General features: G+C 53.1%; 12 protein-coding genes across 12 annotated transcripts; 3 read left to right on the top strand and 9 right to left on the bottom strand.

The window, feature by feature from the left end:
- Positions 1–299: 299 nt before the first annotated feature.
- On the bottom strand, positions 300–643 carry TIM8_2 (Mitochondrial import inner membrane translocase subunit tim8; the record flags this gene model as incomplete). Its single annotated transcript, XM_064838963.1, has 2 exons — positions 300–525; positions 585–643. The coding sequence occupies 2 exons, from the start codon at positions 641–643 to the stop codon at positions 300–302; spliced, it is 285 nt and encodes a 94-aa protein (XP_064693211.1).
- A 352-nt stretch (positions 644–995) lies between these two features.
- Positions 996–2,530, top strand: NAP1 (histone chaperone; the record flags this gene model as incomplete). The annotated part of the gene is made up of 6 exons (XM_064838962.1): positions 996–1,040; positions 1,115–1,132; positions 1,198–1,258; positions 1,323–2,045; positions 2,099–2,418; positions 2,480–2,530. 6 exons carry the CDS (start codon positions 996–998, stop codon positions 2,528–2,530), a joined length of 1,218 nt encoding a protein of 405 aa, XP_064693210.1.
- A 376-nt stretch (positions 2,531–2,906) lies between these two features.
- Positions 2,907–4,413, bottom strand: PGS1 (CDP-diacylglycerol--glycerol-3-phosphate 3-phosphatidyltransferase; the record flags this gene model as incomplete). The annotated part of the gene is made up of 2 exons (XM_064838961.1): positions 2,907–4,154; positions 4,210–4,413. 2 exons carry the CDS (start codon positions 4,411–4,413, stop codon positions 2,907–2,909), a joined length of 1,452 nt encoding a protein of 483 aa, XP_064693209.1.
- A 791-nt stretch (positions 4,414–5,204) lies between these two features.
- On the bottom strand, positions 5,205–5,837 carry LTS14_006262 (uncharacterized protein; the record flags this gene model as incomplete). Its single annotated transcript, XM_064838960.1, has 1 exon — positions 5,205–5,837. The coding sequence occupies one exon, from the start codon at positions 5,835–5,837 to the stop codon at positions 5,205–5,207; it is 633 nt and encodes a 210-aa protein (XP_064693208.1).
- Positions 5,838–6,351: 514 nt separating this feature from the next.
- Positions 6,352–7,266, top strand: LTS14_006261 (uncharacterized protein; the record flags this gene model as incomplete). Its single annotated transcript, XM_064838959.1, has 2 exons — positions 6,352–6,863; positions 6,996–7,266. The coding sequence occupies 2 exons, from the start codon at positions 6,352–6,354 to the stop codon at positions 7,264–7,266; spliced, it is 783 nt and encodes a 260-aa protein (XP_064693207.1).
- Positions 7,267–7,829: 563 nt separating this feature from the next.
- Positions 7,830–8,954, bottom strand: LTS14_006260 (uncharacterized protein; the record flags this gene model as incomplete). The annotated part of the gene is made up of 1 exon (XM_064838958.1): positions 7,830–8,954. One exon carries the CDS (start codon positions 8,952–8,954, stop codon positions 7,830–7,832), a length of 1,125 nt encoding a protein of 374 aa, XP_064693206.1.
- A 570-nt stretch (positions 8,955–9,524) lies between these two features.
- On the bottom strand, positions 9,525–10,483 carry LTS14_006259 (uncharacterized protein; the record flags this gene model as incomplete). The annotated part of the gene is made up of 2 exons (XM_064838957.1): positions 9,525–10,337; positions 10,469–10,483. The coding sequence occupies 2 exons, from the start codon at positions 10,481–10,483 to the stop codon at positions 9,525–9,527; spliced, it is 828 nt and encodes a 275-aa protein (XP_064693205.1).
- A 374-nt stretch (positions 10,484–10,857) lies between these two features.
- Positions 10,858–11,739, bottom strand: LTS14_006258 (uncharacterized protein; the record flags this gene model as incomplete). Its single annotated transcript, XM_064838956.1, has 1 exon — positions 10,858–11,739. One exon carries the CDS (start codon positions 11,737–11,739, stop codon positions 10,858–10,860), a length of 882 nt encoding a protein of 293 aa, XP_064693204.1.
- Positions 11,740–13,524: 1,785 nt separating this feature from the next.
- Positions 13,525–18,666, top strand: YBT1 (Transporter of the ATP-binding cassette (ABC); the record flags this gene model as incomplete). Its single annotated transcript, XM_064838955.1, has 1 exon — positions 13,525–18,666. One exon carries the CDS (start codon positions 13,525–13,527, stop codon positions 18,664–18,666), a length of 5,142 nt encoding a protein of 1,713 aa, XP_064693203.1.
- A 226-nt stretch (positions 18,667–18,892) lies between these two features.
- Positions 18,893–19,392, bottom strand: LTS14_006256 (uncharacterized protein; the record flags this gene model as incomplete). The annotated part of the gene is made up of 3 exons (XM_064838954.1): positions 18,893–19,078; positions 19,137–19,217; positions 19,300–19,392. 3 exons carry the CDS (start codon positions 19,390–19,392, stop codon positions 18,893–18,895), a joined length of 360 nt encoding a protein of 119 aa, XP_064693202.1.
- Positions 19,393–20,424: 1,032 nt separating this feature from the next.
- Positions 20,425–22,245, bottom strand: LTS14_006255 (uncharacterized protein; the record flags this gene model as incomplete). The annotated part of the gene is made up of 1 exon (XM_064838953.1): positions 20,425–22,245. One exon carries the CDS (start codon positions 22,243–22,245, stop codon positions 20,425–20,427), a length of 1,821 nt encoding a protein of 606 aa, XP_064693201.1.
- A 468-nt stretch (positions 22,246–22,713) lies between these two features.
- Positions 22,714–23,603, bottom strand: LTS14_006254 (uncharacterized protein; the record flags this gene model as incomplete). The annotated part of the gene is made up of 2 exons (XM_064838952.1): positions 22,714–23,301; positions 23,376–23,603. The coding sequence occupies 2 exons, from the start codon at positions 23,601–23,603 to the stop codon at positions 22,714–22,716; spliced, it is 816 nt and encodes a 271-aa protein (XP_064693200.1).
- Between the last annotated feature and the right edge of the window lie 113 nt (positions 23,604–23,716).

Raw genomic sequence — 23,716 nt, 5'->3', positions numbered from 1 at the left:
GGCAGGGCAGAGTCGCACAAAACGCACTCCTGATGACGGTTCCGGCGCGGACTCGGAGTATTGCTTGAGAGTAGTGTACAGCTACTGTTACAGATTTATAGCCAGTCAACGTTCGAGGCTACCACTTGCCTCCCTAGCCTATCATACATCCCATCATACTCTTAGAACAACATCCTCTCAGAGTCCAGCCATCTACCATGCTATCTCTTACAATGTCCAGTATGCACAGGAGGCATTGATTACCCTTCGAGTGACGCCATGCCTCGAAATGCTGCACCATCGCCAGTGAAACAGCATGTCTACTGCATCGTCCTCATCTGCTCCAAATGCCTGATAACGACCATATTCGCATCCATGTATCTATCGACACAGTTCTGCACACAAGGCTGTTCGCTCCTATCCAATTGCCCGGCAGAGATTTTGCTGGTGATACATTTCCGGAAGCAGAGGTCGGTCAGGCTGTGGATGGTGGCTTGTATCTGTGCTTTCTGGTTTTCTTGCGTGACGAATGTGTTGAGCTCCTGCCTGCAAGTCAGATGTTAGACGAGGGTTCGTGTTGGGGAGCAGGCGCGCGGGTGGCGTACTTGTCTCTTGGTGAGAGGTTCTTGAGGCCTTCTGCTACTTCGGGGGAGATGGAGTCCATGTTGCTATATTGTGACTGATGGCTGTACTACACTTCTAGGCGCATTCTCCTTCTCGAGTCCTACACACGCGAACCATCATTCGAGAAACGAGAACGCACAGACCAATTGACGTTTTGCGGCGGGGCGCGTGGGAGCTGTTGAGTGAAGGAACTTTCGCTTCAACGCCAGAATCGACCACCACTCCCCAGCGTTTGTTTGCTACGCCACCCGCTGAGTGAGCACCAATACAGTCCAACTAAACCCGTGAGGAAAAGCCAATCTACCGCTGCGGCTTCTGCTCAGCGCCCTGCATACATCTGATCCCACCTGCTTGCTGCCGAGCCTGCGTTGTCGATCATTCGCCTCGTCAACATGAGCGCCATTCCGAACCGCCGTGGAGGTGGTGATATCGCTCCCGTGAGTCTATACTTGTGCTTCACTTACTTTGTGCTATGGTCATGCGAAGAAGCACTAACAGTGACGATATGCAGACCCCGCAGAACACACCGGTATGCGAATAACTAAATCTTGGATAGCCAGCTAGCTATGGACCACAATATTGATTAGATTGCAGGCCAACAACGCGCCCATCTCATCACGCGCGCAGGCACCCAACATCCCAGACATCAGCGAAGGTATGGACGAGTTCATCAGCACTCATTAGCGGAGGACGTGCACTAATTAAGAGTCGGTGAACAGAGGACTTCGATCGCGCGGCCGCTGCCTCTCTCTTCGCCCAAAACCCGAAGCTCGTGTCAATGATGCAAAACAAGCTCCAGGGCCTAGTTGGCCGCTCCTCAGGCTACGTCGAGTCCCTCCCAGCACCCGTGCGAAAACGCGTCGCCGGCTTGAAGGGTGTCCAGAAAGAGCACTCCAAGCTCGAGGCCGAGTTCCAGGAGGAGGTTCTTGCACTCGAGAAGAAGTTTTTCGCCAAGTTCACCCCACTATACGAGAAGCGTGCCAAGATCGTTAACGGCCAGTCCGAGCCTAGTGAAGAGGACGTCAAGGCCGGCGAGGAGGATGAGGAGGAGGATGAGGAGACCGAAGAGGCCAAGGCCGAGGCAGATAAGAAAGCTGAGGCAGACGGCACCACCAACCAGAAAGGTATCCCAGAATTCTGGCTCAGTGCGATGAAGAACTCTGCGCTTGCCGAGACCATCACAGACCGCGATGAGGAGGCGCTCAAGCACCTCACCGATGTTCGCATGGAGTACCTCGACCGCCCAGGCTTCCGCCTAATCTTTGAGTTCGCCGAGAACGAGTTCTTCAGTAACAAGACCATGTCAAAGACCTACTTTTATCAAGAAGAGAACGGCTATGGTGGCGACTTCATCTACGACCATGCGGAAGGTGACAAGATCGAGTGGAAGTCTGGCAAGGATTTGACAGTCAAGGTTGAGAGTAAGAAGCAGAGGAATAAGAGTATGTGGCATGACCATCACTTTTCTGTGGAGCTCATTACTGACACCTTGTAGACACCAAGCAGACCCGCATTGTGAAGAAGACCATCCCCACACCATCATTCTTCGACTTTTTCAACCCTGCCAAGCCACCGGGTGATGATGACGAGGACATCGACGAGGATCTCGAGGCCAAGCTGGAGCTCGACTACCAACTGGGCGAGGATATCAAGGAGAAGCTCATCCCTCGCGCGATTGACTGGTTCACTGGCGAGGCTCTACAGTACGAGCAGGGTATGGATGACTTCGATGAGGATGAGTTTGAGGACGAAGATGACGAAGATGAAGATGATGAGGAGAGGGATGAGGACGACGAGGAAGATGAGGATGATGAGGTGAGTGTTCTATGACTTTTGGATTGTTGAGAAGATCTGTTCTTTACTGACTATGCAGTAGGAGGATGGCTCAAAGCCTAAGCAGGAGACTGCTGAGTGCAAGCAGAGCTAGATTGCTCGCATCAGCAGAGAGCCCGGCAATGTTTGCTTGCCATACGACTGAGAGTCGCAGCGTTGTGCTCGTGCAATGGTCACAGCATTTGGAGTCTCCCGATAAGAAAGACTACCTTCCTGTGACGAAGACTGGTCATACAACGAGGTCAGATGGGCGCGAAGCCGCCTGCAAAGCATGATTGTACATTCTACAACACGACAACTGCTACAAGCCAACACAGTCCCTCCTTTCATCATGCGATGCTTGACCTCATCCCACGCTCCTTGCATGATTTTTTCGGACAGGGCCAACAGGAGTAAGCTGGCGGATATTTGAGCGCGAGGTACAGGCACTGTTTTAGGCGTTGCTCTACGAAAACTTTACACGAGGGCGATTATAATGCCCCACCAACTAATGTTACAATCCACATGGCTATTCTCACATGCAACCCCACTCTCCTCTCCGTCTTCGCGTAGTCGTCCCTCGTCATCGTGGTCGTGTACTCCTGCAGCCACTTCACCTCGGCTCCAAGCCTCTTCTGCAGATCCGGATTACTCGTCACGATAAGCGTGTTGGCTTCTAGATCTAGCGAATAGCTGCGTTTCGTGTAATTTGAGCTCCCTACGAGGCTGATACTTGGGTTCTGCTGTCCTGGTAGAGTGATCCAGATCCCTTTGGCATGGTATGTCCAGCCGCCGGGAGTATTGACTGTGCCCTTTCGCCATTCTTTGACCGCGATCTGTTGGCTCCATCCTGCTTGGTTCACGGCGTCGAGGAAGCGGCGGGAGAGGAGAGTGTAAGCTGCTGGTAGCATGCCGCTGACACCTTTGCTACCGTAGAAGCCGTTGGCCCATGGTGAGGCGGCGACGACTGTTGCTGAGGAAGGTGAGGAGTTGAGAAGGAGTTGGCGGACTTCGGGCGTCATGTTGAAGTAGCCGGCTGTGAAGGTCCATTTTGAGCCTGCGAGTTCGGGTGTGCCCAGCTTTCGGAGGATGGTGGTGAGTGCGGGAAGCTCTGTCGAAGTGTCCGGCTTGAGTAGAGGCGTCAGTTGAAGCAGTGGATAGACGTGAGTGTCGCTCGGTTTCTCGGTCTTTGTGGACGAGGCAATCGGCCGCGTCAGTGGCGCTAGTGCTTGTGTAGCCGCTTTGACATAACCGTTTGGATCTTCTAGCGGAGCGGGCTGGATATTTGTGGTTGGCCAGTCCATTGTGAAGCCATTGCCTTCGCTCGTAGGAAGGACGCGATAGCTCATGTCCGAGACTGTGCGGTAGACACGGTAGAAAAAGTCTGTGACGTCCTTCGATTTGAAGACATGATATCGATCTTGACGGTTGGTGAAATAGTCGTCAGATAGATTGGCCCCAGACATGATTATCTCGTCGTCGACGCCGTAGAGCTTCATATGCTGGAGTCCCCATCCTTCGTTGATCCTCTTTGGAATCATCGATTTGCGTAGACCAGTCAAGTTCGGCGTGTGATATAGTCGTATCTCGACACGCTCTGAGCCAAAGTCTCGGACGAGAGATGCAAGTAAGCTCGCGCATGATGGGTTTGGCGCTTCTCGTGTCCCACGCAAAGCGTCTGTTAGTATAGATACTTCGAGCTCAGGATTGTTCTTTAGTGCCGTCCGTACAGTCTCAATCTACACATTCAGCTGTCAGTAAATTGAGCTTGAAGAGTGCGAGCGTCTGACCTACTAGCTCGTGCTCTGTCTTGCCAACGTAAAGCGTCGACAGATAGATACGTCGTTTTGCACCAGCAATTTTCGCTTTTAGAGTAGCATAGAACTCGGACGGTGACTGTATGATCTGAATGCAGTCGGCTGGTACATCGAATCGCGGTGTCAACTTATCCAGTTCGCCCGTTATACTCGCCAGCGATGCAGCTGGAGATGGTGGCATGGACGTTGCCGCCGCTGAGGCATGAGACGTGCTGGAGAGGCGACATTGCCCTCGATTGAACCTCTGAGTTGGCAGCCATGGTAAAGAGGGCTTGATGCGCCTCAGACACGGCGCAACACTTCGCGGTACCATCGAAATACCGTCCTCCCCCTGCCCTGATGTGACAGGAGAGCTTTGAAGATGCTGGGTTTGCGCGCTAATGTGCTTAGTCATCTTTTTGCAGCGATTCCGATTGGCTCTCCTGGAAGGCTCTCAAAAGCTTTTTCAGGCGGCACGAGAGGTTCTACACAATGCAGCGTGGGAATCTGGAGAACAGCGCGAATTGATAAATATGTCTCTCGTACGCAGCAACGTCCACAGCGATTGCCTCTCTGGTCACACAGGCCTTACACTCGGCTTCCCACTATACCAGCGGATATCCACAGCAAATCTGGACGAAGACCCGGCTCAACCCTACTCACTCCTTGATATCCGGCATCTCGTCTCCGCTATCCTTCATACTTGATTCGGTCTATAGAACAGCGTTTTGGACGCCAGTGAGCCAGCAATACTAGTACCACTGGCCAGCTGTTCTGTGCGTCCCTGACGAGGCCCACCGCACTCATCACCGCCCAAGAATGATTTCGCTCTTCATGAACAGTCATCTGCACAAGTATGGAGCGTATGCTGCGGCTACGCAATCGTATCGACCGCAGCAAATCTGGGCAGCGCAGGCTTGCAGCGGTGGCCCGCTCCACGGCTTTCCGGCGTCCCCACCAGCTGCATCACTTGACAAGCGGTAGCAAGTGCTCTCAACCACGCTGCTCTGCCAGAACTACAATGATCATGGCCGCTAGAGACATGTCCATGCCCTCGCTGAGCGTGACCTCCCATCGAGTACGGTAGCCATATGCGTGCTTGTACGCTGATCGACTTCCATGCTGGTCAACAGTACGACGAATGTGCATGACTGCGGAGCCACCACACGCTACTTGGACCCTCTCGTTTGACGAATCCAGACCCTTGACATCCAGCAAGACCACATCCCGGTAATCGTGAGTTTCGCCGGCAGACGGAGGCATCAGATTGTTGAATACGACTTGAAACTTCGTGTGAATGAAGAACGCCTTAAAAGCTATCGAAGCTATGTTGTCGCCTAAACCCGCTCCAGGGAGAGTGGCTGCCCATGTTCCCGCTCGCCGCCGAAGCTCCAGCAGTGGAAGGCCATCGCCATCCTCGAACTCTCTCAGCATGTCTTTGCAGATCGTCTTTCCCGTGACCTGCAGTATGGTAGATCCAGTGTCATTGGTCATGACGAAGTCCCGTGTCAACACTGATCGGTCGAGCTCCGTAATGTAGACCACGGTCTCTTTCGCAGTGACATATTCTGATCGGACTGCCAAGGGACCATGGAGTGGTGGTTGTAGTGCTGTGAGCTCGGGCATACTTTCCTGGACCAGGCTTACTGTAGATATGGTGTACCGAATACTGGCTCCCTGGTAAGGTGGCCCGATGTTGCCAAGATCTTGCTTTTAAGACCAACGCTGACAGATGTAGCTTCCCTTTTGGGACCGAGATCTGCCCCGCGGTTCCCAAAGATTAATAAATACGTGTACTAAAACCCTTCCATCTTCCATATCTCCATTTTTCGACCATTCACGGAGATATCGAATTCTTCATGAGTAACTGAAAGCATAGATTCGCGCTCGGTGAAGGACGACATCACGTTGTTCACATGCTACAAAGCGTGAGTGGCGCAGCGTGCAGGCGCTCTGCAACAGGCGCAAACGGAGCTTCGTAACTTTGGTCCTCGTCTTTACCAGCACGCTCTCGCATACATATTGCGACCACCGACTCACTATTTCCATCCCCGAATAGCTTACCTTAGCAGCAGTACACAGCCATCCACAGGTATCCCAACGACTTGCAAGACATCCAACAGCCTAAGACCGGACTATTATGGCCCTCCCCCACCACGTCGCATCGTCAGCGATGCAAAATCGCATCCAGGAGCTCCTTGCCAAACACCCGCCCATTTTCACGCTCGAGACAGCGGAGACATCGTCTTATCCAACAGCCAGTTTGCTCGGCCTTCCGAGTGAACTCCGTCTCCACATTTACAAGTATGCTTTGTGGCATCAGCAGTCTGACGGGCTCATCTGTCCTGCTCCAGATCTTCGGGTCAATCGCAACTACGTATTGGCGACAGTAACGAACAACCTTTGGCGCTATTCGGAGAACGAGCGGGTGGATGATGGATCTAGGCTGGGAGCCGTCTACCGCTTCAACATGCGCGGAAATGACATCGTACCTGAGAACCTGCTTCGCCCGCCACCACTCGGCCAGCCGCAAGGGCAGAATCAAGCTCAAGCTGTTCTGGCGCACTCACTGGCCAGGCAACGTGCCGACGCACACAACGCTGTCGAGATCCAACGCCAACTCTACAACAAGAGTGTGACAGCCCTGGAGAGGTACGAGCATATCTGCACCCTAAAGTGTCTGCGCCAGCCTGCCCTCACTTTGGTGAGCCGATGTGTACGGGGAGATTCACTTCCTGTCTTTTATGCAGTCAACACAATCCACTTCGAGATGGCGAATTTCAGCGTACCGCGAATTCATGATGGTCAGTGTCGCCGGGGAGAGTGGTCGCCTGTCGACTGGTGGCGCGGTATCGAGGACATGAATCTGAGAGCTATCGATAACCTTGTGCTTGCACTCGATGGACCGTCACTCGCTTGGGAGCCGTTGAATCCTGCCGCGGTGGTTCACAAAAAGCGCAAGAACAGCCACAAGATCACAGTTGTAGGGCTTGCAGGCAGACCCGTGGATCAGCAAGCATCCGCAGACGCGCAGCTGCGCGTCCCTCCTTTGTAGACATCGTCAGCTGCCGCTATTGAAGAGGGTGGACTTCACGTGCGAGGGCTGGAGCATCTCCTGGCGTCCTTTGGCGAAGACACAGCAAAACATCTATTTGACAGACTGTCGCTGGACTAGTGCCGCCTAGATTAGGGGTGGGAACTACCAGAGTAACCCATCACACTGAAGGTTCGTTTGGGGCTACCGGCTGTGTGGAGACCCTTCCGGAGCGCGGTACAGATTGGAGATGGAGCTGATCCACTCCTTATCATGGTGGCGATGAAACTTGCAATGCTAGTGGTCAACCATTGGGATGTGTCATCTTTACTTCGTCTCGAAGCCGTCTCTGCGACTCAAGCCTCGAGCCACCCATGCACAGCCATTTCGCTGAACCGAGCACTGTGTCATGATACTGACATTTTGCCAGTCACTTCTATGTTCTATATCAAACGGACGTCTTTAGAGAGTGACTGTACGACTGACCTTCTGGCTACCTTGTGGTGATTTCTCAGAAGGATATATACAGGATACTTGATTACCAATCGCAGACAGTAGAATGACATTCGATGTGATTCCTCTTCTTATGACTTCGACGTATCTTCACTATGCTTCTCCACCTTGGCAGCCGTAGCAGGCTCGTCTCGTCCAGCACCACTACTGGCTTGGGCGGCTGTGTTAGCAGGGCCAGATACTTTCGATTCAGCAGAAGTTTCGGGTAATGATACTTTCGAGTCGATAGGCTTCGCAGTCTCTGGATCTGACGCAATGGGAGTAGCTGAGATTGCATCCGATGTGCTGGGTGCCAGCTTGTCATCCTCTGTTGGCTTAATGTCCGGCTTCGCAGCTGTCACGTCAGGTTTCTCCCCAGTCTTATCTTCAACATTCGGAGTGTCCGTCTGGACTGGCTTGGTAGTTTCGGGTGCCTTGGAAGCAGGACTCTCATCTGGATCGTGAACAGGCTCTGCACTTGGCCCTGGAGCCGGTGCTGCACTGGCACCTAGAGCAGGAGGGGCAGCCGCTGGAGCTTCCGTCGCTGGTACTGTCGGGGGAGGCTGAACAGGCTGCCCGGTTCGTGATCGAAGAGCCGCGCTATATTGATCGCCGGGAACACCAGCTGCATAGTTGTCTGGATCATTCATTGTGCTATTCTTAACAGCACGGTCATAGAGCCGAGTCAAGCGTGCAACCTCACTTCGAACAGTGACCGAGTCGTTGGTGTCAATAGCATCATAGCCATGGACACCCTTGCTAATGCCCAGCCACATGACAGCAGAGTTCTCGATCTCGTCGACGACGCGCTCGAGGTCATCACGAAACATACGAGCGCGTACAGGCTGGCCTCGTGACTTTAGAAAGGCTACCAGGCCAGCAATGACTGTGTTGAGGGCACCGAAGACAGTGATCAAGATTCTGCTCGAGTCCGAAGCTCCGAGTCCGGTGAGAGTGGCACCAAGGATGACTTGAGATAGCAACAGCGTGTTGGTGAAAGTTGCCGTGAACATGTATGTGACGTTTTGATGTCTTCGATGCCGTGTAGCCCGTCGATAGAGAGATTCTGGGTGTGCTCGCCAGTCTTGGCCAGGCGGATGATTGACAGGTCGCACGCCGACAAGATGGCAGAATTGATGATGGTGATCTCCAAGAGTGTCGCTCATTCCCGGACTCATGCCCGGAAACTGTAGCAAAGGAGAGCTTTCGTCTGCCATTGCTGCTGCGTGATAGAGGTGGTGATGTTGACAAGTGAGAAAGTCACGCACCCGGGCAGGCTCTGCAGTTTGGAGCTAATGATGATGTTTAAGAGGTGGTGTGATGAGAATCATGGCCTTCTAGTATACCATTTGGACACGTGCAACGCCACACAGATGATGAGTGCGTAGCGAGTCCGCTAAGTCAACCGTCTAATTGATCTGTGCACAGAGGCTAGCTGAGATATCTGATGTGGCAGATGTGTACGTTGGTGAGGAATGTTTACTCGTGCCTCTATATCATTCGCGATCCGAAACGAGCATAGCAGATTGTGGAGCAGGCATATCTCTACAAGAATGGAGGACATGATACGAGGTTTGGCAGATGCCAGCAATTGGCTGTCGAGCACGCAACGCCAAGGATCGACAGCTCGCCAGAATTGTATGCAGCTTCCATACGGTTCTTCTGCGCATCGACAACAAAGAACCGGAACTTTAGTAAATGCTTCGGCTCATGAGTACGATGTATCAGTCAATTCAGTCTCGCTGGCCTCGAAGATACACACTTCATGAAGCCGTTGCGACCAGATCTCACGCAGTCTTCGGTGGCCACCACACCATGCCGCGCACAGGTACTCCATCTCCACCAGCTTGTTTCTTTCCCTCAGAATCTACTTGCCCTTCTCCGAGCAAAATCGAGTCAACGACTTCGAAGCCCAGCTTGAGATACAGCTTCGTGGACTTTGCAGTTGTGGCTTCCAACCATAGAGGCACACAATCCTTGGCTGCCCTCTCCTGTGCCTTTTGCATAAGGGCGGTAGATAGACCACGGCCTCGACAATCTTCTCTGGTAGCATTGAAAAAGACATACCAGAACTTCTTGCTCTTGCCAAATGCCTTGCGCTTCATGGCATCGGTCTTTGGTTCAAACTCCAGCAACATGCGTCGGAAACCACCCAAACCTAACTTCGCCACGAACCCGATCATGCCGGCGGGTATCCATGTCCAGACATTGTCGGGCCGTTCGCCAGGCGGTATGGTGACAAGACATGATGAGAAGTCCTCGGTCTCGTCGAAAACACCACCGTTCATCGCCGACGCGATCATTAGACATGTCATCCACTTGTACAGATACGTGTGGAGCTCCTCCCTTGTCAGGTTGCAGAGCATGTATGCAATGACGGGGTCGTCTCTGAAGGCGTCCTTGTATAGTTTGGCGGCCTGGTCTACGCTCGCTTTACCGGTGGTGGTTTTGATCTTGACCTCGGCCATGGTCCTTTTTAGTCGTGTGTCAAGCAAGTCTATCCAGTAAGTGACAGGAGCGCCGGCGCAATTGACGAAGGTGCTTCTTGATATCGGTTTAGCTGTCAAGGTGGCAGCCCCAGGATGCTGTGCGCGGACACGCTACGAGGAAAGCAGGTGCCACGATCCAGAGAGATGGACACGCAATGCTCAAATTGCGCGCTATAATGTTTGAGCAACAACATCATAATTGGCCCTTGAGATTGCCAGGGATGGAAAGAGTAAGTGCTTACGATCAGGATCAACATCTTTACGAATGCGAAACCCTACACACTTGGCAGATGATCCAAGCTCAGTGCCTACCGAACCCTGCGTAATCGCCATTATATGATTGAGCTCCTGCGACGAGACGAAAGCTCCTCGATGCATTTTCAAGGAATCCCGCAAAGCTGTCAGGGCAAGACCAAAGATCATGCTATTATGGTACAATTACTCGCGCAATAGATACTGTACACGATATGCTCTGCTTCGCTGTGAAACGGACGGAACCGACAGTGGACAACAGTCTCCTTGCGTGTCGGGACTATTAGATAGTCCTTGCAAATCAAGAAAAGCCAAAGGGGAAAGCTCCAGCGGTCTAAGACGTAGACATGGCAGCTGAACCAAGGAGGCTATCGGTGCTTCATGACCCATGGTCAGTAGAGTCTTCTGACGAGCCAGGCAAGCCAGTGAGGCTGGGAGACAATTCTCTATGGTCGACAAGAGTTCCCGTGGGCACTACTTTCTTACTATAGTCAACGCCAGGTCGGCGAATAAGGTTCCAATTCCAGAGCAATGCGTCGTCCATGCGCTCTTGGTAAGGATCGTTCATCTTCCGGTCGTCCTGAATGCTGGTGTCCTTCACATACCCCATATGCTCAAAGAACTCGATTGACTCTTGGTTCGCTTCGAAGCATCTTACAAACAATCGCTCAACCTCTGCCTCTTCGGCGACGCTCTCGATGACTTGGAGCAGGTGGCGACCAACACCCATGCCTCGCAGGGACTGCGCGAGATAGAAATGGTTGATACGCAATACTGAAACATAATTCGTGCTGTCCCACTCATGGCGGATCACGAAGCTGAGGAAGCCTTCAGGCTTTTTATTACCCCTCGCACTTTGCCTTCTTACAACGAGATTCTTGCTCTGTGGGTCCTTGATATCGCGCTTCAAGACCTTGTCGTCCCAACTTCCCATGGCGTCCTCGTAGTCATCACGACTATCGTCTTCCAGGAGCTCGAATAAAGCTTTGAGTTCGCCTTGTGTTAGTGTCGTGCCGCCCTTGATATCGATCTGGAGCTCCTTGTCAGGCCAAGTCGCCGGCAGCAGTGCATATGACATGCTGTCGTCTTGCTTGAAACGTTTGGCAACCATATGCTTCTCGAAGGCATGGTTGCGCAAGAAATTGACACCTTCCACGGCATGTGCTGCACATTGCAGTGCCTCGCTATACGAGACACCAGCAAGGTTGCCATCTTTGTCTCGCGACGTCGCCATATACTCATCATGACTTCGCTTCGCCATAGCTGCGAGAAATAATCTTGAGGATGGGAGGCGGAAAGAGTGCAGTTTGACGCGGAGAGAGTAACGCGTTTCCATGTTTGGCCTCGGTCGCTTTTGATAGCGTGCAGATCCTAGCTCCGGCGATATCCGAGCAAATCAGACACCATTTGTGCAGTTCGTAGCGATCGAGTAACACTGTTGAAGCTCACTTGCCAATGGTATTCCGAAGGTCAACACAACCATGTCGACGATACTGAGGACACTTCGCAACCTGCGAAGTATCGGCCTGAAGGTACGCGCGAGCCTGAATGTCAACGCACAATACCGCTGACAATTCGTAGGAGTATGGCCACCAAATGCATGTATGAGAAGCCTCACTTCTTGCGAGCAACCATAAGCCACTAACGACGCATATTCGAATTGTAGTATATGGGTACGAGCAAGAACAAGTAGGACCCTGGTGGGATCATGGACTAAAATGCGCAGGCGATACGAAGCGAGGAACACTGATAGCACTGGACAAGTACGGCAACAAGTACTACGAAAACAACGAAGAGGAGCTGCCATGTTCGTTCCGGAACACTCTGCGAAGTCCTTGACACAGACGTGCTGATCAGGTGCAACAGTACGAACGCGATGGGTCGACTACAAGGACAAGGAGTTTGATCCGTAGGTGAAGACATGACCTGTGACGGTGTTATTCGCTGACCAGTATACAGGAGTCAAATAGAGCCGGGCTGGTAGGGATGATTTGATCCGAGTTGATCGACTCCCAGCTGACTTCTGTCAGGCACGCATGGATGTCATACATGGTTGACAAGCCACCGACCGAAGACAAGATCTTGCAGCGACAGGTCCGAGTATGGGAGCCCAAGGAGCATCGGCCACTCCTCACGTTCACGAGGAGCGCGTATAAGCCTTACAGCACGTTAGTGGCCTCACGTCCCGCCTGTAGGACGATAGGTCAAGCTAACACATATGCAGGACACGGAATAAGTACCAGCCGTGGACACCTGTGGCTGCCGCTAGATGAGCGATATCATGGTGATCAACTCTAGGGTTTGAGCGAGCAGATGACACAAGATCATGCAAGCAGGGGTGTCAAGGTGTTCTCCATATTCAATGTTGTACATATCTTGTACTTATCGTCTACCACGAAAGCCGATCAGGAAACGTCTACGCCGACCGGTTTGACTGGTACGCCTCCTTTGGATGTACTGTACATAGGGCGATCGCTGGTGCTACAGCATGCACCTCGCATGCAGCTCGCATGATACCTCGACTTGACTCATCCGCCGTCATATCTCATACCTGCCTAATTTGGGCTACAGCTTGGCCTGCATGAGCAAAGCTTTGGCCAAGGTAAAGCGTGCTTGAGGGGCATTGGGGTCAATGTAGCGATTACTTCTTCGTATAGTGTTCCAGAACATTGTATCGTCGATACCACATTCCTTCGTTGAGTGTTCACTTGGTCGCAACTACCTGTACTTGCATCCGTTGCCAAAGCACGAGAAATAAGCCTTTGGCAAAAGTCGTGGGGAGGAAGCTAGCATCGCTACGATCGTCACTGAACGTATGAAAGATCTATCGGAATCGCCATCGTCTGCACAACCTCGCCTTCTTTGCTCGACGTGCATTCGTCCCTATCAAAATCCCCTACTGGCTTCCTGGCTCTTAACGACTATCGGCCTACAATCTTGGTGGCTCCATCGTGTGCTTGTAATGCCGCAGCACGTCTGAGCGCTGTTTGGATTCACGATAGGGCAGGCGAAACTGTGCGACTGCGCCAAAGTTCACACATTCGGAATGTTCGCATGTAAAGAGACCTGGTCAAAAGACGATTTCTCGCGTTGCTTCGAGCAAGATTACCTGCAGACACTCTCTCCACTCATCACTTGTGGCTTCTCACTTCTATACCTACTTTATCAGACCGGCAGGACTCTTGCGCGAAGGCACAAAATCGATGGATATACACTCGTCGATAACGATGACTCAAATACCAGGCGATTGGAGGAAGAGGACGGAGACGAGGACGACGAGGATGATAGCGAAGACGAGCTGCAGCAGAATGTCGACATGGCGTTGCGGACAACCAAAAGTCAGGCAGACATGTCGGTGATACAAGTGGACAAGCCACGTGGCGAGGTACTGGTGGCTGTGGTAGAAGCATTGGCAGTGTACGCTGCGGTCGGCATACAGATCGCAGCACTCCTGCTGCATGGATGGGGTAGGAAGTCTACTATCGCAGCAATTGCGGGTGTAGCAGTGTGGGCCTATATCGCGGTCTTGACGTCGCTACGGCTCTTATTCAGCTCAACCTTTCGGTTCTCGTTCCCAAAGCTGTGGTATCATACAGCATTCCTATACGGCTTTCAATGGTTCTTCACAGTTCTGGTCTTCCGGACGCAGGTCATCCATCCTCGATCACACCTGACCCTCGTTCTGGCAAGTGTGAAGTTCGCGCTGGTTACACTGCTCACAGGGATTTCCTTGACATCAAGAAAAGGCAATCGGACGGTTCAGCTGGAATACGAAGACGACATTCAACCATCACGAGAACCATTGGCAAGCGTACTATCTCTTGCCACTTTCTCATGGCTTGATTCAATAGTATGGAACGGTTACAGGAAGACGACAGAAATGTCGGATGTCTGGAACCTAAGTCCGAAGGATAAAGCTGCTGCCATCTTGGCCGATTACAGGCAGCTGAAGAAGACCTCTATTTTGGCATTTCACCTACTTCGATATTTCAAGCGAGGACTCCTTGTTCAGGGCGCTTGGGCTGTCATATCTGGACTGATCACTTTCGTTCCAACACTGCTACTAAAGGTCATCTTGCAGTACGTGGAAGACCCTTCTCAGACGCCACGCAATGCTGCGTGGTTTTATGTTATCCTTCTATTCGTGTCCGGCGTGGTCAACGCTCTGTCCGCAAATCAAGCACTCTGGGTCGGCAGGAAGATCTGTATTCGCCTCCGAGCCATCATCATTGGCGAAATCTATGCCAAGGCATTACGTCGAAGAGCTGCAGCAAGCACGGATAAGGTACTTGGTCAAGACAAGAAAGACGATGGTCTAGAACCGAAGCTGGGCTTTCTTCAGAAGGTCATGTTCTTCAGCCGCAAGAAGAAGTCGGCCGACAAGAAGCCGGCCGACTCTGCAGCGAAAGCGCCGCTGGACGACTCGCAGGTCACGTCTGGCGCGATCATCAACCTTATGGCTGTCGACTCGTTCAAAGTCGCTGAGATTAGCGCTTATTTGCATTTCCTGTGGGCAGAGACACCCGTGCAATTCATCTTGGCGATTGTTCTACTGTACAAGTTCCTTGGCAAGAGTAGTATCATTGGCATCGGCATGATGGCACTACTTCTACCTGTGAATATGATCATCGCGAAGCGCTTTTCTACCGTACAGAAGCGAATCCTAGCAGCTACTGACGCTCGAATCCACACGACAAATGAGGTTCTCACCAACATCCGCATCATCAAATACTTTGCATGGGAGCAGCGCTTCCTTGGTACTGTAGACGAGAAGCGAGTCGTGGAGCTGAAGTCCCTGCGCGATCGCTATATCATCTGGGCCATCGCAGCAACCATCTGGTCTGGTGCGCCCGTCCTTATCACATTTTTGACATTCGCCTTTTACACCATGGTGGAGAAGAAGGATCTGATACCGTCGGTCGCATTCACCGCCTTGTCGCTGTTTAGTCTACTGCGCATACCGTTGGATCAGTTGGCCGATATGGTAGCACACGTGCAGGAGTCCAAGGTGTCTGTCGATCGGGTGGAGGAGTATTTGAACGAACCGGAAACAGATAAATACAATCAACTCCATGACAAACAGCTGGATGAGCAGGGTGAGCAGATGATCGGTTTCGACAATGGCACTTTCAGCTGGGGCAACAGCGATTCGGAAGAGTTCAAGATGATCGACCTTGACATGCGATTCAAGATAGGCCAGCTCAATGTCATAATCGGGCCAACAGGAAGTGGAAAGACTTCTCTCTTGATGGCTTTGCTTGGCGAGATGACACTAATCAATGGTACCGTCTATCTGCCAGGTGGCCGGAGCAGGGAAGATCTCAAGGCAGATACGGAGACAGGGCTCACCGAAAGTGTGGCGTACTGCGCCCAGCAAGCTTGGCTGGTAAACGGTACCATCAAGGAGAACATCGTCTTCGCCAGCAAATGGGACGCGAAGCGGTACAAGAACGTTATCATTGCATGCTCTTTGCAGCGCGACCTGGAGATCCTGGACGGTGGCGATCAGACACTGGTCGGTGAGAAGGGCGTCACACTATCTGGCGGTCAGAAACAGCGTATCAGTCTGGCTCGTGCGCTCTACTGTAATGCGCGGCACGTACTTCTCGATGATGTGCTGAGCGCGGTAGACTCGCATACAGCGAAATGGATCTTCGATAAAGCACTGATGGGTCCGCTCATGTACAACCGTACATGCATTCTGGTCACTCACAACGTGGTATTATGTCTGCCACCTGCAGAGTATGCTGTGGTACTGGAGAACGGCCGCGTGACAACACAAGGTACTCCTGCAGCGGTCATCGCGAGTGGATTCATCAACGAGGATGTCAGCAAGCTCGAATCGATGACAGCTTCGCGTAATGTGTCTACGCTGCCATCGAGAGTACCTTCTGGCATCGGCGGAGAGCATCCCATATCGGAGAACATCGAAGGCAACGGCCACCTCGAACCACCTAAGCTCGACACCACCGCCGCAAATGGTCTCCCTAATGGTGATCCACTGACTAGGGCGGTGTCGAAGGACATCCCAGGCATGAACCAAACAGTCGATATACAACAGGAGTCGAAGGCAGAAGGTGCGGTTAAGCTGCAGGTCATCTTCCAGTACCTCCATAATATGGGAGGCTGGGCCTATTGGCTCATTGCTGCGCTGTGCTTCATCGCCCAACAGATCTCGCAAGTGACCACGACTGTATGGATTCGTGAGTGGTCGAATGCTTATACACGCCATGAAGCCATTAGCACAGTCGACGCGCATCGGTCTTCACCCATAACTCATGTCTACGGAGGCATCGGATCGTCGGCCAGCTGTCTCAGGAGCGGCAGCTGTATTTGGAGCATGTCATCCTGGGCGCAAACAGGTATGAAGGTCAACATGCTGGGGTCCGAAGTTGATGCCGGATACTACCTAGGCGTGTACGCCTTGCTTGGTGGCGGCTATATGATCATCACTCTGGTCAGAGAAGGTGTATTGTTTGGTGGCTCTCTGAACGCCTCCAAACGCATTCATCGTAACCTGATGGTATCAGTCACGCACGCCAAGTTCCGCTTCTTCGACTCTACACCTCTTGGTCAGATCATGAACCGCTTCTCGAAGGACATCGAAGCTGTCGACCAGGAAGTTGCGCCTGTCGCCGTGGGTGTGGTGCACTGTCTAGCATCGATCATTACTGTTGTGGTGCTCATCTCAGTCATCACTCCTGTCTTCCTGATTGCGGCCTTTTTCATCAGCATACTGTACTTTCTCATTGGCGCCTTTTACATCAACTCCTCCCGCGACCTGAAGCGTCTCGAGTCGACGCAACGCAGTCCTCTATATCAACAATTCGGCGAGTCACTTTCAGGCATGACTACAATCCGAGCATACGGCGACGAACGACGCTTCATCAGGGAGAACTTACAGCGGGTGAACACGCATTCTAGACCGTTTATCTATCTCTGGGGCGTCAACCGATGGCTTGCGTTCCGAGTTGATGTGGTTGGTGCGCTCGTCGCCTTCTTTACCGGCGTCTTCGTGGTGCTCAGCGTGGGCACTGTGGATGCTGGTGCCGCTGGTCTTGCTATGACTTACGCTGTCACTTTCACGGAGAATGTGTTGTGGTTCGTACGATTATATGCAGCCAACGAGCAGAACATGAATTCAGTCGAGCGCATCAAGGAGTACCTTGATGTGGACCAAGAAGCGCCACCTGTCATTCCTGAGCATCGACCAGATGCAAATTGGCCAAGCAAAGGATCCGTTGAGTTTGTGGAGTACAGCACACGGTATCGAAGCGACTTTGACTTTGTGCTCAAGCGCATCAGCTTCAAGATTCTGCCAGGTGAGAAGGTCGGTGTAGTAGGCAGGACTGGTGCAGGCAAGAGCTCACTGGCTCTGGCGCTCTTCCGAGCTCTTGAAGCAGAGGAAGGACGAATCCTTGTGGACGATCTCGACATCAGCAGCATTGGTCTGCAGGACCTTCGTGAGAACATCGTCATGGTTCCACAAGATCCGACACTGTTCACAGGCACTATCCGTAGCAACCTCGATCCTTTCGGCTTATTCACGGATGAGGACATCTATACCGCATTACGAGGGGTGCAATTGATTGGTGCAGCCTCCGCGACAGGTTCTGCTGCACCCTCAAGACCACAAACACCAGCAAATCTGGGCAAGGGATCTGCACCAAACACGCCAACCAAGAAGCAGGCCACTGATGCGAAGTCCCTTCTGCCCCAGATCAAGGAGCCAGACACGCCCACAGACTCCACGGCCGCCGCATTTGAGAACAAGAATATCTTCCGCAATCTTGCTGCACCTGTCGCCGAGTCTGGCAGCAACCTTTCGCAAGGCCAACGCCAACTCCTCTGTCTCGCCCGCGCCATGCTCAAAGCTCCCAAAGTCCTGCTCATGGACGAGGCCACCGCCTCTATCGATTACGCCACGGATGCCAAGATCCAAGAAACCATTCGCGAGATCAAGAACACTACCATCACAATCGCGCACAGGCTACAGACTATAATCGACTATGACAAGGTGCTTGTGCTCGATAAAGGTGAAGTGATTGAATATGGCGATCCGTACGAGTTGATACAGAAGGAGAGGGGCATCTTCAGCGGCATGTGTGAGATGAGTGGGGATATGGAGGTGCTGCAGAAGATGGCGAAGGAGGCTAGCGATAGCAAGAAGCTGGTTGATGACAGCTAGACTGTCTTGGTATTGATGCGGAAGAAGGCACAGCGGCGGCAGTGCCTCCATTGAGCGTTCCAGATCATTTGCATGGAGTTCGTCGACTTCATCTGAGCATTCAGCACGGTGGCGAGCGAGCTTCAACTTATTCTTACTTTCTCCTGTATGTCGCTTGTGGATAAGGTACAAACAAGACTACCTGTACATATACCATACAGAATCTCATTTCAAGCACAGTGTTGATTCACTTCGATCCCTTCCCTACACGTTGATCGACTTCCTTATCGAGGAACTCGGCTTCATACCGCTTCCACACCTCTGCATCCCTCCGCATGACTTTTTGTCGGCGGACGACTACTTCATGTTCTCGTAGTCGTTTGTCGGCTTCGATCATGCTGCCCAGAGTCATGCCGGACATTTGCAGGAAGACCTGGGCTTTGAATTAGTCTTGTCTCTTGGAAAGTCGTCTCTGTGGGACAAACATATACCTTGAATTGAAACGTCAACCCGCGATATAACGGACTCAGAGCAAACCCCAGACCACCTGCTGCGGCGGAGAAGAGTCCCCACTGCCCATCAGAGTCAGCACAAATACATACACTATCTACATCATTGTGAAGGGAAATAACGTCTTCCTCTCCCTCAACCAACCTTCAAAGCACCTATAACAGCGCCACGACCCGCCACCCACGCCGCCTCGTCCAGCTCCTTGTCGCCTTTCAGGTCTCCATGCTTCCGCACCATACTAGTATACCATTGGCGAACCTCACGTGAGGAGTTACCGATTGGGATGGAGTATGAGAGATGGATCACGCGAGTCAATGCATCGAGCAAAGTGCATGACGCTAGTTCGAGATCGGGTATTGCGGAGATCTGACGGAGATGCGGCGGAAGTGATTCACGACCAAAGGTATTGATCAATTGTAACATTCATGAAGAAGAGGATTCTGGCTATACACTTTCTCAAGATAAAGATAAAACATAGAGAGCTCTCGTTCCAACTAGCTACTCATTTCATTGCCCGCCACGCTATACAGAGCCTCCAAGCCCACCACAGCACCCACGACTCCCAGCGCTCCATGCGCTCTTCCTCCCCAACACACATTCCCCAAATCGTTCAAGAAGGACTACCTCTTCCTCCAAGCCGCGACCTCAAATTCAATGTCGTGAGTCAACGAACCAGTCGCACATACTCTCGATCACGGGCTTCCTGTACCCGTCATTTCCTTGCAGGTCTACTTCGCCAATGTCGCCATCAACTCGTTCGCCTGCGGAAGCGAAAGCCCTTTTCCTTATGTACACCGCAGATGAGAAATCGAAGAAATCATGCGTAGCCATCGAAGCCAATATCAGAAGTGAATGGGAACTCATCCCCGCAGCGCGAGATCGACACCCATCGAATCGCCACGTAGTACAGCCACGGAAAGCCTGGCCAAATAGAAGTCGGGAGTAAGACTCTCATGGGCGGGCGTAACAGCAGGTGGCAAGACCATCCACATCAAATTAGCCTCTTCGCGTCGCCTGTATCTTTTATCTCCTCCTCGGCAATGGTTTCGCTGGCGAAGTGCCGGTCCTCGGTAGATTTGCCCTCACTTCTTTCCATCCCAATGCCGACATGTAGCTCGATGCCATGACGAAAGGTCGTCGCCTTCGAATTCGCCAATCACGACTACCTTCCACCTGATCGTCGCGAGTCCATCGGAAAGGTCTTTCGCGTAAGGAAGCACAAGAGATTCCAGCATCAGCGCCCCAGCAAGTAGGAGACACAAAATCCCTTCACCTCTTCACCTTCTTTTTCCCCGGCTCCCCCTCTCCCTCCCCCTCCTCCTCCTCCTCCCCATCACTAAACTCCGCATAAACAGTCTTCGGCTGCGTAGCCGCCCACGCATTAGTAAAAACCGGATCATTCTTAGCCTTGTCCGCAAACTTCAGCAACGCCTCCCGGGGATCCTCATCCCTTAAACTACTCAAAGGGATGTTCTTCCGCACAAACTCCTCATCCGGGTTCGTTTTGGAAAAGGGCGTCTGGGCCGGGATATGTGGGCGGCGGGGATCCCGACTCTTGCCGCTGACGGTGAGGCCGATGGTTGGGTGGCGGGAGGCGTGGCTGGTGACGCTCGGTCCTGTGCCGGAGCCAGGGACGATGATCTCGCCGGAGGAGATTCCCGATGCGACGTCCGTGGTTAGGTTGGGGTCGTCGTCGATATGGCGGCGTTTCGGCGCGCGGGACATTACGGTTTTGGCGCCGCCGGGGGCGGAGAGGGTGGGGGAGTAGAGGACGTGGGTTTCGCCGTTGGCGGAACCGGTGAGGATTTGGTTTAGTTTGGCGTGCCAGAGGACTTGTATCAAAGGTGAGCCGGGGGTCACGGGGGTGATGAAAGAGGGTTTCAGCGTGGCCGGGTTCAGGAAGTGGAGGTGGCCTGTTTCCGAGCCCGTGAGGATATGGTTTGAATCGGGACTGAACCGGATATTTTCGGTGGGGTACTGGGAGGAAGTGGAGGCGTGGGAGGTGGTGGTGATGGGGTGTTTGAATTTCCGCGTATCCCAGGTCTTGATCGTGTGGTCGCCGCCTCGACTCACGACCGTCCGTCCGTCCGCGCTGATATCCAGCCCACTCGTCCATGTGTTGTTCTCATGCGCGTTCCTGACTTCCGCCGCCGGACGCGCATAAGGACCCTCCCCAGCCCACATCGTCAGACTCCCATCCAATGCCGCCGCTACAAGTAGATTCCCGACCCCGCCAGCTCCCCATACCACGGCGCTCATTCGCGACCGTCCCGCACTCCCCTCCGCCCGGGACTTGTGCACAATCACCTCCTTCTGACTGCGCGAATGCCCGATATCCCAGATCCGCAACGTACTGTCCGTCCCCGCCGTTACGCATAGATTCCGCTGACTCGGATGCCATGACCCCGTCGTCAGAGCCGAGATATGTCCTTTCGTGTTCTTCATGTCCCGGAGATACATATCGCCCTTCACAAACTCCGTCAAGACCTCCCCATCTCGACTCAGGATCTTGGCTTGTGGTAATGCGGTCGTGACGAGGATGTGGTTCGCACTCAGTGGGTTGAAGAGGGCTGTGTGCACGGGGTGGGTCTCGGTGTTGGCGCTCGCGGAGCCCGGTTTGCTGCTTGCGCTCGGGTCGACGGTTTTGAAGGCGCGGATGGTGGTGGGTGTCATGGAGCTGAAGTCGTGGAGTTTGAGGGTGCAGTCGTTGGAGCCTGTTACTAGGCGGGCGCCGGAGGGGTCAAGGGAGAGGGTTGTGATGGCGCGGTCGTGGGAGCGGAGGACCATTTCGTGGGAGACTGGGAGGTCGTCTTCTTCTTCGCTGTCGTCGTCGTCGTCGTCGTCGTCGTCATCGTCGTCTTCTCTATCGCTGTCCTTCTTGCCATTCTCTCCTTCCTCACCGTCGTCGCTGTCCTCATACCCACTCAACCCAACCTTTGCAGTACTTCTAGCTGTAGGCCGCTTACTAGCCTCGACATCCCTCCGACCACCATTCAATCTAGTCTGCTTCCCAAACGAAGTCGTCCCCAGCATCTTCTGCATCTCCTCATCCACCTCCACCTCAACATCCGAGTCCTCACGATCCGCCATTGTCGGCAAACAAGCTTGTCCGCCGTCACCGTGATTTGTGAAAGGCGATACGCGGGCAGGAGGAGACGTAAGAGAGTGACTCGGACACTTACTGAGTGCTGCGTCACTATAGACACTGTGCGTGCATTACTTTGGTAATGAGAGAGTAGATAGAGAATGAAGAGTGGGGATACGAAAGTCGACAAAATGCAGAAGTTACGAGTCATGCAGCGAAGCTTGATTGTGTCTAGCAGTGCAACGAAGGAGACGCTGCTACATCGCTAGATGCAGACTGTAGAGATTGGCTTTCAATGATCTAAACACACATGTTTTGAATCGCTCAGGAAACCCCAAACGCCATCGCAATGCACCTAGATCATTCCATCCCCTCTCTTACTTGCGATTTGGCCTTACCATGTCTCCCATCCCGTACTAACACCGCTCATGACGCTGAACGCCATATCTTCAGTCGCCCAAGGAAAGATACATTCATGCCAGACCCGTCATCCCGCCCAATCCACCTGTAGCAGTCCCCTTCACGCTGCCGACCTTGTCCTGCACCCTCTCCACCCCCGTCGCCTTTGTAACCCCACCAACCTGCTCCCCAACCTGCTTCTGCACCGCACTCCCATTAAGCTGCGGCACCGGCTCCTTCTTCCCCGGCTCTTCCTCCTCCTTCGCTTTCTTCCCATCCTCAGCATTCCTCTCATTATTTCCCCTCGCCATATCCATAAACCCGGTCAACCTACCCCCAGTAAAACTGTTCAACCGGTCTCCAATCGCCGTCCCCGGCGCCCCATCCTTCCCACTCTTATCCCCGTCGCCATTCGCCCACTTGAGGATATAATACCCGCCCAGACCCCACAGGAAGAGGAAGCAAGCTGCACCGGTGGTGAAGAAGATGGCAGGCAGGACGAAACACAGCGCTACTCCTACGGCGAAGAGGATGAAGACGACTGCGCCGAGGAGTCCTAGGATCAGGCCGACGAGGAGGGCGAAGACGGCGACGACGAGGGTGAAGAGGAGGAAGAGGAAGAGGGGGATTCCGGTTAGGGCGAAGTTCATGCCGAGGAATGCCTACACATCCATCTCGATTAGCATCATGATAATGAAATTGGTAGTATTATGAGCAGGGTTGGTGAGAGACGAACAGATAACTTGGGATTCTTCAGCATAAACGCCTGCAACTTGGCCAACAAATTCGCCCTCTGCTCGGGGGAAATAAGGCGGTCGAGGATGGCTTGGCCTTTCATCACGATCCAGTTCCCCAGACCCTCGATCCGGCCGAGGATGCCCGTGGTTGCCGATTGCACTTTGTCGCTCACGCCGGCCGTGGCGGTCGTGGCGGCCTGTTGGCCTTTGGTTGCTAGCTCGGCCATTTTGTGAGGAGGGGTTGGTGAGGGGGAGGTGGGTTTGGTGGTGGCGGCGGCACTAAGTCGCGATTCATTAAGGATCTGCGTTTCCACCTCCCGCGAGTGGGGAGCAACGGCGA

The sequence above is a fragment of the Recurvomyces mirabilis genome (genome assembly GCF_035927965.1).
Source record: "Recurvomyces mirabilis strain CCFEE 5264 chromosome Unknown scaffold_16, whole genome shotgun sequence".
Classification (NCBI taxonomy): Eukaryota; Fungi; Ascomycota; class Dothideomycetes; order Mycosphaerellales; family Teratosphaeriaceae; genus Recurvomyces; species Recurvomyces mirabilis.
Note: the sequence above shows the minus strand (reverse complement) of the source record. Positions and strands in the feature narration are given on the sequence as shown.